This window comes from Palaemon carinicauda, chromosome 1 (genome assembly GCF_036898095.1).
Source record: "Palaemon carinicauda isolate YSFRI2023 chromosome 1, ASM3689809v2, whole genome shotgun sequence".
NCBI classification, from domain to species: domain Eukaryota; kingdom Metazoa; phylum Arthropoda; class Malacostraca; order Decapoda; family Palaemonidae; genus Palaemon; species Palaemon carinicauda.
In genome coordinates this window covers 15,463,269-15,477,289 of record NC_090725.1, presented here as the reverse complement: position 1 = coordinate 15,477,289, position 14,021 = coordinate 15,463,269, and the positions used below count along the sequence as shown (strand labels likewise).

The 14,021-nt window shown below is 24.7% G+C and overlaps 1 protein-coding gene across 3 annotated transcripts in view; it reads right to left on the bottom strand.

The window, feature by feature from the left end:
• Window positions 1-2,342: 2,342 nt before the first annotated feature.
• LOC137647082 (alpha-N-acetylgalactosaminidase-like) overlaps window positions 2,343-14,021 on the bottom strand; it is a 53,888-nt gene continuing 42,209 nt past the window's right edge. For 2 of the 3 annotated variants that reach the window (XM_068380296.1, XM_068380274.1), the window contains exon 9: window positions 4,898-5,270. In XM_068380296.1, coding sequence (XP_068236397.1) covers window positions 5,106-5,270 — 165 coding nt within the window. In that variant the 3' untranslated portion in view covers window positions 4,898-5,105. Of the gene's footprint in view, window positions 2,677-4,897; window positions 5,271-14,021 lie in introns of those variants that run through there. The other variant, XM_068380285.1, reaches the window with a different exon arrangement.

Genomic DNA, 14,021 nt, shown 5'->3' with positions numbered 1-14,021 from the left:
ACTAGAACCTTGTCACGTTATCATAGAGCTTACTTTAGCAGTACTTGGGACAGTAGCAATGATTGTATCGCCTTCCTCTTAAAAATCTCCCGATTGGAAGACTGTTTTTTTCATACTTTCGGAATCAAGAATATTGGCCTTCTCAACCACGGACAATGATATCCCACTCACTAGAGAAGCTGAGACATAAGACTGAGAGTGACACAAGGCAAAGTGTGGGCATTTTGACGCTGGTTACGCTAAAAGAGACTCGGAACACACACGTGTCGGCATCTTGCTCCACTGAAGGGTTTTTGCTGTATTGATAGGTTGTTTAAAAATTTTGTTCGGTGCTTCCTGTTTAACAGCCATAACTTAGTGATTTACCAACTTATATTTTTTTTATAATGGTTTCAAAAGTTTAATAACATACAGTTGAATCAGCGCGTGAGGTTTTACTGCGTAGTCTGCTTCTTTCAAATTTTAGTAACATTCTTGCCCCATCTTGCCTTCATGCCAAGCATTGTAGGGTTGGTTAAGTCATAAGAATAATATACAGCATATATGCAACAATTGATTTATTTAGAATTTATAGCTTTATGACTCAATAACATTAATTTACTTTTTGTTTGTTTAAGGGCTTTTCATATGCTGAGTTATTTTAACAACTTCAATATTTTATTAGTGTGTTTTATTATTTGCAATTGTCATAGTTTCTATTGACAGCATAGAAAACCAACAGGTCTTTATAATTTTATCATTATATACTTAATTTTAACTTTCAAGTAATAGTGAGAAATTTCCTAAGCAGATTCCATGTATTACAAGTAATAGTGACATGGGTGTACAATGTTATATTTGTGTTCTTGAACGAGAATCTTCTTTTACCTTATTTCATTTTTGTCACCACCCAGGAAATTTACTCAAATATTTTGCAATCCTTATCATTGTCATAGTATATCACACCTTGCAAAAAATTTGATTAGTGATAAAATTGCTGAAATTACTTTGGCTTTAGTTATAGGTGTTTTTAAGTTTTCAAATATTTATGCCAAAGATTGTGGAAAAATATTTCTTCAACTAATATTTAAACTTCATTATTTGAGAATTATTGTAAAATAGATAATTGTATTTCCCTGCTTGCCCCTCTCTTTCAACTTTGTTTGTTACTTCATAAAGGCTTTCACTTATTTATGTCTTGAAACTCATCTTTTCCAATGACCTAAGATGATAAGTTGTAAAAATTCTGGATACAGTATCACAGCTTCCAGATTTTAAGTAGAAATGGAAGGTCTAAATAACAAGATATTGATTTTTTTTAATGTGAATGGTGAAAGAATGAAAGCATTTTAGAAGCAGAAATAACCACATCTAAGGTTAGAACAGTTTGAACATTAAAAATATCTTAGCTTTATAATTTTGTACACAGAATAATTAGAAACACTTGGAGTGTTAAGTAGAAATAGCCCCCCTCGTGAAAATGTTTTGTAGGATACTTATGATTTAACCACCAACTTGTACTGCAGAAAATCTTTGTTACACCATACACTTAATTTATCCAGAATTTTGTGGTAACTCCTCATTTGGTTGTTCATCACAATTAATTTATCCTGAATTTTGTGGTAACTCCTCATTCGGTTGTTCATCAGCAACTAAATGAGGCCAGCAATGTATTTAGCTTTGAGGATTGGTCGAAATTTGTTTAGACCTGCTTAGTAACAGCATTTAAGTTATTTGTGCAGAAATTTAAATCTCTGGATTTGTTAGATACATATCAAACATTGTTTGCTTCATTAAAGCATTTAGTGATAAAAAGTGGGTGGAGAAAACTAGGAGAGTTGAGTTTCAACTTGTAGGTCTCATTGACCTTGTAAATGAGAATCGTGGATGCAAACTATAAAAAAAGAATATAACATTATCTAATACAGTTATGATCTTTGGTGTTTGAGCCATATGGTCCAGAGCAGGGCCAAGGAAGCAATTCAGTGTGGGGTGATGGGAAGCAATATCTGTAGTTGTATTGGAAATTAAAAGTTAAAAAAGATTGGACAGTAAGAGTGATGTAGGGAAGTAGGAACATAAAGTAAATGGGTAAAGCTTGTGGTTAACCCTTTTACCCCCAGGCTCTTTGGAAATTTCCAACCCTTAAAACCCAGGGGGTTATTTTTTTCCCAGCACATTTTGTAGTATATTTTAATTGCTCTAACAGCCTTAATTTTTGTCATAGAGAGGTCAGGTTGGTCTCATTCTCTTGGAAAATGTCTGAATTTTCTCAAAAAATTAAAAAAAATATTTTTAAAGCATTTTTTTGCAAGGACGTACTGGTACGTCCATGGGGGTAAAGGGATGGGATTTTTAAACGTACCAGTACGTCCTTTGGGGGTAAAAGGGTTAAAGGGATGCTGCAAAGACCCTTCAGCAATGCATACAATGTACCATGTGACATGTGCTAACACTAACTCCCTACGTGTGGTTGTGAGGTTTGCAAAACTGTAATTAAAAAAAGATCGACCCAGTATGACTAGCCCTTTGAGAGCTAAAATTTTTCCCTCGGTGATGTGGTTAAACTGTCTCTATACCTAAATGTTTAAAATATTCAGTGGACTCGGGTTATCAGTCGTGAATCTTGCTATTGTTGTAAGTCATGTGAAGGCTACCAGCTTTCATTTCAGTTCATAAGAAATATTCCATTGAAGCCTGTAAATGTTAATAAAAGATCTGTAGACAGTGGAACTGGTGGCATCATAGTTACACCTAAATCTAGAAATAAAAAGTAAATAGCTGTTACAATGGATTATCAAGGACATTTCGGTCTACAATTATAGGGAAGTAATTTTCAGTATTACTATGTACAACTATTTATAATTGTAATATTCACTGAAGATGCTAATCACTATTTAGCATGGAAAATACTTGTGCAGACTTTTTCAATTTTCATGCCATGTATACTAGAATTTTATCAATGCATTTTATATTATGCATATTAGTTTAACTCTTAGTTATTGCGTGGCCTTAATATTTTGCTATCACAGTAATGTGAATTAGAAATTCCTTTGACAGATGCAAAGTTTTCCCTTGTATTTTTACCTTTTGTTGAACAGATTTTGGATTATAAAGCCCTCACCATCTAATAGAAAAGGTTTAAAATAGAAATGCTTTATTCCAGACAAGCCATGGTCAAGTATGACTATGTGGTCTGGTTATATTAACTAATACTAATACAATTTGTGGCTAAGTCCTTTAATGTTTGGTTTTTCTCACAAGTAAGCTGAATAATTAATCTATTTATTGGACTGGCAAGAGAATTCTGTTTTACAGTCACATCCAACCGTACAATACTTAGTCGTAAATGGGCGGACTTAAAATATTGAAGTTAATTGTAAAAGATATATGCTAATTATATCATTGAAATTTGTTTGAAAGAGTATCATCATCAAAATAAGAATTTTACTTTTTCTTATTTGTCTGTCAATCAAGAAATATCTCATTTATTATTTAGTATACTTATTCTCATGTTTGCCATATGCTGGTTAAGTAGTATTGAACACTAAGTATAGTAATGTTTTGGTTATATTGAAAAACGTGTCTTTATAGATTCACTGTTAAAAATTATGTCGATGATAATGCTGTTGAATGGCTTTTGACTCCACATTTATAAATTCTTTGTTTGATGTAATGATAGTTTAGCCTGACTGCACTTCTAAAAATCCCAGCTTTCAAATTCCAGGCTTCTATGAGCAGTAACTTGAATTATTGTCAATGTGTAGTCTTTTTAAGTAAGAATGTTTTTGCACAGTTGATAAGACCATAGGTTGTTGTTGCAGTTCTCATTATTTTGATATTTTTTCCATTACTATTTTGAATAGAATATTTTTACTTTGATCAGATAAGGGTAATGGTGTTGTATTCAGATACTGATTAATAGTTTTATTTGACAAATAAATTTACTAAAAAGTAAAGTTAGTGAAAAGTGCTGATCCATTGACTGAAAGATCAAAACTTTGTCTTTTTTTTTACAATAATGTTATTAGGAATATTTTCTTCTTTTCATTTTGTAGATAGTAGTTTTGCACAACTTAGTTATTTTTTCAAAAATGTTTTTACACAAATTCCAAGTAAAGTGCCATTTACAATGTAAGCAAAAGTATGTTTTTGTTGCCTTAAAAGTTCTTCAGTCCTGTTAAATGTTACAGGTTGCCTTGTTTGGACACTTGCATACTTTTGGAAGTTATAATGCGTTACCTAAGTAGTGTACAGTACTTAGTTAGATTGGTGACTGTTTTGTGGCATGCACATCAATACGCCTGTTTCCAGGTGTTATTTCTTGAAGTGCCAATAGTTATTGAAATATTCATACATTTGAACTGGTACCCCTTAGTTATTGGACCTTGTGGAAAATACTGTATATGTAAGATCAATGCTACTTTTTTCTTCAATGATTGGTGCTATGCTAAAAAAAAACTTTTTTTTTTTTAATTGCCTGAGCCTTCTGGCCAGACATGGGTTCATATTAATTCAAGATGTGAAGCAACTGCAATATCCTTGTAATGGAGTAGCTGGATTAAAGGGTGTCTAGAGCACAACATTGCCAGTCTAGGAATGAATGAAGGAAATCTTTGGATTTAAAGATTTTCCTTCTATGGGTGTTTTTATTATTAATGGATTGGATGCAATGTAACTGACAGTTGATTATTGACTAGATTTTTTTTTCAATTGTTCCACATGTTAAACTAAGTTTGTGGAGCCCTTAAACAGGAAAGGTATTAATTTGTGGCATTGAAATATTGTATTGCAATATGAATGCCAAATGTATAAAATGTACAGTTATTTTAGGTTAATACTCAGAAAATTCTATGTACAGAAATGATATTGTGTTCACAGTGTGGCAGCAGATAAGCTTTTTAGTAAATTAAAAACATTCATGAATTTGTCATTTAATTTTACCATTAATTTGCTTTTTGGGAAAGTAATTAAAGTAACAAAAGTCATCATAGGTTATCATGAACTCACATGGTTATTTTGCTTGCAATTTTTACTTGACTTAATATGCAAGAAAGAATTTGATAAATACAGTAAGCTTTAAAATAAGTGAAAAATAAACTTACTAAAGAGGCATAATTTTGTGATTAGAAAATGAGGTCGCAGCGCAGCACTACCACTCCACTGGGGTTTACAAAAACACTAAATTCAGCATCAGGGTCAAATTCACCCAGAACTATTCCTTCGTAGAGATCGGTGACTTTATATCCCAAGCTGTACGTCATGCCATATTTTGAGAGTGTTATCGGTACCTAGAATAAATTACAGTATTTTATGGAAACTAAAAAATCACATTTTTTTACAGTACAGTAGTTTATAATTTTCGTAACTACAACCGAAGGTCCTTTAATTAGGAGTATGACTTCAGCAAGCTGAAATGGCCAATAGAAATTTTACGGGATACAGTAGTTGTAACTACTGGCAGGTATCAGGTAAGCCCCGTTATTCAACTAAACAGAGTTTTAATCATGGTCTCTTATAAGACTGCAGAGTTCTTAACTTCAAAATCTGTTACTTTCTACAAGTTGGCAAGATGAGGTTCATTTTGCACTTGTTGGAGAAAGGGTAATGTTACTTCATTGTGTAAATGTGTTTGTGGTAGCTCAAGTCCTGCTGACTACCACTGTGTTTCCATAACTTCCTGAACTGAAGTTTTTGAAGATCTTATGGTAAAACCTGTATAGTTTTACTGAAGGTGAATCATCTGTTCCCTAGTCTAAGGTTTGGCTATCCTAAAAGATTTGTAGCATGTGATGCCCTTCTCACTACCTTCAGTGCTGTACAGAAATCCCTTGATTGTGGTCAGGGTGTTAGTATGATTGGCCTCAATTATAGTGCTGCCTTTGTCCATGTTAATCATGAAGCCTCTAAAAGTTTTAAACTCAAGAGTTAGGAGTGGGTGGGATTTTTCTTAGCAACATTTAGGAACTTTTAAGTAATAGATTGCAAAAAGTTGTTGATGGGTACCCTAGTGAGTATAGGAATGTGATAGCTGGTGTTCCTCTGGGTAGTATTTTTGGCCCATTATTTTTCATACTACAGTACTTCCACATGACAGGTGGATCTTGAAAACAAGCTTCTTGCATATGCAGATGATGCTACTCTCTGCATCAATTCCATCTCCTGAGAGTATATCTGGGGTTGCTGAATCCCTTAATATAGAACTAGCTAAAATTAGTGCATGGTGCAAATTAAGGGCATGAAGTTGAACCCTAACAAAACTCATTGAGTGTAAGCAGGTATGGGCAATAGCTCATCATCTGGATTGAGCATTGATAATGATTTTTTTAACTCTGTATGACTTCTACAATTTTAGGTGTGATTCTTGATAGCAAATTTACTTTTGAGAAACACATTCGGTCTATCTCTTCAATTGCGCAAAAAGTTTTCTTATTGAGTAAGTCTTGTAAGATTTTTGATGAACAATCTCTTATTAAAATTAAAATTATCAAAATTATCAAATAATCAATAATTAATAATTAAATAATCCATAATTAATAATCAAATAATCAAATAATAAACAAATAATCAAATAATAAACAATTAACAATAATCAAATAATAAACAATTAACAATAATCAAATAATAAACAATTAACAATAATCAAATAATAAACAATTAACAATTATCAAATAATAAACAATTAACAATTATCAAATAATAAACAATTAACAATTATCAAATAATAAACAATTAACAATTATCAAATAATAAACAATTAATAATTATCAAATAATAAACAATTAATAATTATCAAATAATAAACAATTAATAATTATCAAATAATAAACAATTAATAATTATCAAATCATCAATAATAATTATCAAATCATCAATAATAATTATCAAATCATCAATAATAATTATCAAATCATCAATAATAATTATCAAATCATCAATAATAATTATCAAATAATCAATAATAATTATCAAATAATCAATAATAATTATCAAATAATCAATAATAATTATCAAATAATTAATAATAATTATCAAATAACTAATAATTATTAATTAAATAACTAATAATTATTAATTAAATAATTAATAATTATTAATTAAATAATTAATAATTATTAATTAAATAATTAATAATTATTAATTAAATAATTAATAATTATTAATTAAATAATTAATAATTATTAGTTATTTAATTAATAATTATTAGTTATTTAATTAATAATTATTAGTTATTTAATTAATAATTATTAGTTATTTAATTAATAATTATTAGTTATTTAATTAATAATTATTAATTAAAAAATTAATAATTATTAATTATTTAATTAATAATTATTAATTAAAAAATTAATAATTATTAATTAAAAAATTAATAATTATTAATTAAAAAATTAATAATTATTAATTATTTAATTAATAATTATTAATTATTTAATTAATAATTATTAATTATTTAATTAATAATTATTAATTATTTAATTAATAATTATTAATTATTTAATTAATAATTATTAGTTATTTAATTAATAATTATTAATTATTTAATTAATAATTATTAGTTATTTAATTAATAATTATTAATTATTTAATTAATAATTATTAGTTATTTAATTAATAATTATTAGTTATTTAATTAATAATTATTAATTAAAAAATTAATAATTATTAATTAAAAAATTAATAATTATTAATTAAAAAATTAATAATTATTAATTAAAAAATTAATAATTATTAATTAAAAAATTAATAATTATTAATTAAAAAATTAATAATTATTAATTATTTAATTAATAATTATTAATTATTTAATTAATAATTATTAATTATTTAATTAATAATTATTAATTAAATAACTAATAATTATTAATTAAATAACTAATAATTATTAATTAAATAACTAATAATTATTAATTATTTAATTAATAATTATTAATTAAATAATTAATAATTATTAATTAATTGATTAAATAATTAATTAATTAATAATTATTAATTAAATAATTAATAATTATTAATTAAATAATTAATAATTATTAATTAAATAAATAATAATTATTAATTAAATAAATAATAATTATTAATTAAATAATTAATAATTATTAATTAAATAATTAATAATTATTAATTAAATAATTAATAATTATTAATTATTTAATTAATAATTATTAATTATTTAATTAATAATTATTAATTATTTAATTAATAATTATTAATTATTTAATTAATAATTATTAATTATTTAATTAATAATTATTAATTATTTAATTAATAATTATTAATTAAATAATTAATAATTATTAATTAAATAATTAATAATTATTAATTAAATAATTAATAATTATTAATTAAATAATTAATAATTATTAATTATTTAATTAATAATTATTAATTAAATAATTAATAATTATTAATTATTTAATTAATAATTATTAATTATTTAATTAATAATTATTAATTATTTAATTAATAATTATTAATTATTTAATTAATAATTATTAATTAAATAATTAATAATTATTAATTAAATAATTAATAATTATTAATTAAATAATTAATAATTATTAATTAAATAATTAATAATTATTAATTAAATAATTAATAATTTTTTAATTAATAATTATTAATTTTTTAATTAATAATTATTAATTTTTTAATTAATAATTATTAATTTTTTAATTAATAATTATTAATTTTTTAATTAATAATTATTAATTTTTTAATTAATAATTATTAATTTTTTAATTAATAATTATTAATTTTTTAATTAATAATTATTAATTTTTTAATTAATAATTATTAATTTTTTAATTAATAATTATTAATTTTTTAATTAATAATTATTAATTTTTTAATTAATAATTATTAATTATTTAATTAATAATTATTAATTATTTAATTAATAATTATTAATTATTTAATTAATAATTATTAATTATTTAATTAATAATTATTAATTATTTAATTATTAATTATTAATTAAATAACTAATAATTATTAATTAAATAACTAATAATTATTAATTAAATAACTAATAATTATTAATTAAATAACTAATAATTATTAATTAAATAACTAATAATTATTAATTAAATAACTAATAATTATTAATTAAATAACTAATAATTATTAATTAAATAACTAATAATTATTAATTAAATAACTAATAATTATTAATTAAATAACTAATAATTATCAATTAAATAATTAATAATTATCAATTAAATAATTAATAATTATCAATTAAATAATTAATAATTATCAATTAAATAATTAATAATTATCAATTAAATAATTAATAATTATCAATTAAATAATTAATAATTATCAATTAAATAATTAATAATTATTAAATAAATAATTAATAATTAAATAATTATTAATTATCAATTAAATAATTAATAATTATCAATTAAATAATTATTAATTATCAATTAAATAATTAATAATTATCAATTAAATAATTAATAATTATTAATTTTTTAATTAATAATTATTAATTTTTTAATTAATAATTATTAATTTTTTAATTAATAATTATTAATTTTTTAATTAATAATTATTAATTTTTTAATTAATAATTATTAATTTTTTAATTAATAATTATTAATTTTTCAATTGATAATTATTAATTTTTCAATTGATAATTATTAATTTTTCAATTGATAATTATTAATTTTTCAATTAATAATTATTAATTTTTCAATTAATAATTATTAATTTTTTAATTAATAATTATTAATTTTTTAATTAATAATTATTAATTATCTAATTAATAATTATTATTTGATTAATAATTATCAATTATCTAATTAATAATTATTATTTAAATAATAATTATTAATTAAATAATTAATAATTATTATTTAATTAATAATTATTAATTATCTAATTAATAATTATTATTTAATTAATAATTATTAATTATCTAATTAATAATTATTATTTAATTAATAATTATTAATTAAATAATTAATAATTATTATTTAATTAATAATTTATAATTAAATAATTAATAATTATTATTTAATTAATAATTTATAATTAAATTAATAATTATTAATTAAATAATTAATAATTATTAATTAAATAATTAATAATTATTAATTAAATAATTAATAATTATTAATTAAATAATTAATAATTATTAATTAAATAATTAATAATTACTAATTTTTTAATCAATAATTACTAATTTTTTAATCAATAATTATTAATTATTTAATTAATAATTATTAATTATATAATTAATAATTAATAATTATTTAATTAATAATTATTAATTATTTAATTAATAATTATTAATTATTTAATTAATAATTATTAATTATTTAATTAATAATTATTAATTAAATAAATAATAATTATTAATTATTTAATTAATAATTATTGATTAAATAATTAGTAATTATTAATTAAATAATTAATAATTATTGATTCAAAAATTAGTAATTATTAATTAAATAATTAATAATTATTAATTAAATAATTAATAATTATTAATTAAATAATTAATAATTATTAATTAAATAATTAATAATTATTAATTTAATAATTAATAATTATTAATTAAATTAATAATTATTAATTAAATAATTAATAATTATTAATTAAATAATTAATAATTATTAATTAAATAATTAATAATTATTAATTAAATAATTAATAATTATTAATTAAGTAATTAATAATTATTAATTAAGTAATTAATAATTATTTAAATAATAATTATTAAATAAATAATTAATAGTTAATAATTAATTAAGTAAGAAATTTAATAGACCGTAAGTTTCTGTCCAACAAATTAAGATGAGAATCGGCAGCTGAAGACCAGACAGGAGAACAATACTCAAAACAAGGTAGAATGAAAAAATTAAAACACTTCTTCAGAATGGATTGATCACCAAAAATCTTAAGACTTTCTCAATAAGCCATTTTTTTTTTGTGCAATTGAAGAAGACACAGACCTAATGTGTTTCTCAAAAGTAAATTTTCTGTCGAGAATCACACCTAAAATTTTAAAAGAGTCATACAAAGTTAAAGAAACATTATCAATATTGAGATCTGGATGTTGCTGGGGTTGAAGGCTGGTTCTAGATTTCTGGATTATAAACATATACAGTATTGTTCTCGGCAAGTTTTCCATGGAAACTCCTTTAACAATACTGCAAGCAGTGAGGAAAGGAAATGGGTATTTTATGATAAACTTGTCAGGTGCTTGCTTTTACATTCTTATTCTTTGAGTATCAATGAAATTCCTTCGGTTAGAGAACAGGTCAAGGATTTATCAGTTCAAATTCTTATGTTTTGATCTCGGGATGGCTCTTTTAATATTCACATCATGATGGCTCTCATTTAATAATTGAATGTGGTTATTGGGCATCCGAGTTCTATTATACCTGGACTTTCTAGAGTATTCCAGAAGATGCTGCCACAGCCAAGCTGGAAGTTACTTCTTGTACAAGAACTGTTGTGCGGCCTTTCTGAGCCTGCTGGTTTGATCATTTGAAAGAAAGTCCCTCTCTCCTGCAGTATCTATCAGCATGCCCAGATATTGCATTCCCTACTTGGGAGTTAGACTTGACTTTACAGAATTTAAAATGTTCCCCAGATAGCGACTAAAGAACAGTCAACCTCAATCCTGAAGCAACTGCCTATTGGAGGAGGCCAGAATCAGCCAATTATCAATATACCTAAACAGACATATCCCTTACTAGTGGGCCCAAGCTGACATCAGAGAACATCTGAGGATCGGTGGACAGTACAAAATACATGGTCTTGAGCTGATAAAGTACTTAAGGAAGAAGTGGAGGTACATTCTGGAAGACCGATACACCGCTCCCTTGAGGAAGAAATGGAGGATCGATAGATGGATATTTGGAAATATGCATACTTCAGTTCCAACGAAAGCATGAAATCCCCTCTCTGATGCAGAACGAATGGAATATATTGTCTCCATGATGAATGGGACTTGAGGAAAAAACCTGTTCCGAGGGGAGATATTAATGACTTTCCAGCCCCAGTTGAATTTTCCACCAGGAACTGATCATTAGCATCTACCACAGTTGCCAACCCACCCCAAAAATTGCACCAAGAAATATGTCCCTATTAATGAGAAAATGCCTTGATGTAGTCACTTTGCTTCAACGGAGTATAGTTTCCTTGTTGAAGTTCAAATCTAAATTTCTCTCTCTGTTCTATTTCTACTTCTCAACATTACTTCAACATCTTCCTAATCTCAACAACTTTCATCTTGCTGTCCTAACTACTGTATAAGTAATATTTTGTTTTCTTTTTATATCTTTTTTTTTCTTTTTATTTCTGTATTTCTAGAGAAGAAAGGTATTTTATCACCTAACCAGTGTGGTTTTATGAAAATGCACTCAATGACTGATGTACTGGTATGACACGAGTCCTCTCTTTGTGAAGCCTTTGCTTCCAAACAGTACCATACAACAATTTTTTTTTTTATCTTGAAAAGGCCATTCATAATTTGGGATTGAGGGTAGAGCTACCATTGTTCATTCAAGTATTTATTTTACATAGATATTTTTAAAATTAAAGTACTGTAGGTGAAATACTTCTAGCCAATGGATTCCATGTGTAAGTGAAGCCAGATTTTTAGGGTTGATATTTGACTGCAGGCTGTCATGGGTTCCTGACTTGAAAGCCTTAAAAGTAAAATGTCTTGATACTCTGAATCTTTTCAATGTTTGGAGGACAGACCTCAAAACTATTTTAAAACTACACAAAGCTTTATTTTTTCAATAACTAGTTATGGCTGTGAAATATACTCCTCAGCCACTCAAAGCCGATTAAAGATTGTAGATTCTATACACCATACCGATGTTAGAATAGCCACAGGAGCTTTTAGAACTTCACCGATCTCAAGCCTCCTTGTTGATGGTGGAGAATACCTTAATTTAGACCTACACTGAAGGTCTAATGAGACTTCCTTATTCTTTAGCCTTTCAGACTGCAAACCTTTTAAGGCATTGTAAGGATTGTAAGATGCACCTACAATCTCCTCAACCTTATGGGTTTCAGGTAAAACAATTGATAAACAGGTTCGATATAGCAAGAAGTAAAGTTCTACCATTTAGAATATCACCAACCTCTCTGGAAATTACCAGAGATGTCTTTCTGTAGATATTTTATTGGCATAAAAAACACGACGGGTCTTTTTTACGGAACATGAAGAACATAGCAATTAGACTTTTATCTTTACTAATGGCTCCAAATCCGATGCTGGCATTGAATTCAGAGTACAGTATATAGCAGTACTTTTAATTGTCGAGATGCACTTCCCCTAACATCATCTATATTTACTACTGAAGCATATGGCATACCGATTTCTATTGAAAAAAAAAATATTGTTAAAGAAGGAGGGACATTTTACAATTTTTTGCGATACAAAAAGTGTCCTACAAGCTGTAGAAGCTTTTGATTCATGTAACCCCCTAATTTTAAAGATTTTTTTTAGCGGCTCTTTATTATTAAGCTGAGTATTATACAAGTTAAGGTTTCCTGGGTTGTGGCATACGTAGGTGTACCTGGAAATGAAGAGCAGATAGAGTGGCAAAGGAAGCTGCAGCTGAATTGTTTCCAAGAAGATATGCCCTCATTTGTAAAGATATTTTTTACCAGGTATAAATAGGTTGTTTAATATTATTTAGCAGAAACATTGGATACCCTACACGGCAATAAGATGAGGGAAATAACGAGTGTTATTTCTCCTTGGCTATGTGACATGATGCCCCGGAAGTGGGAGACTATGGTTTGCCAGCTGCGCTCTGTCAAACTCGTTCGATACAAGTTTTTGCTGACTAGCTAACATTAGCCATATTGAGATGACTGTTTGGTACCCCCTTTTAAGTGAGGCATTTATTGAATGAATGGCCCACTCTTGGGTACTTAAAAAATAGATATCTGTTAGAGGCTCTAGGTGGGTATGACATGTTTGTCCGTGGCAAGATTCTTTACCAGAATGTATCCCACAATAGTAGTGGCAATTTTAAATTTATTTCAGAAGCAGGTCTTCTGAA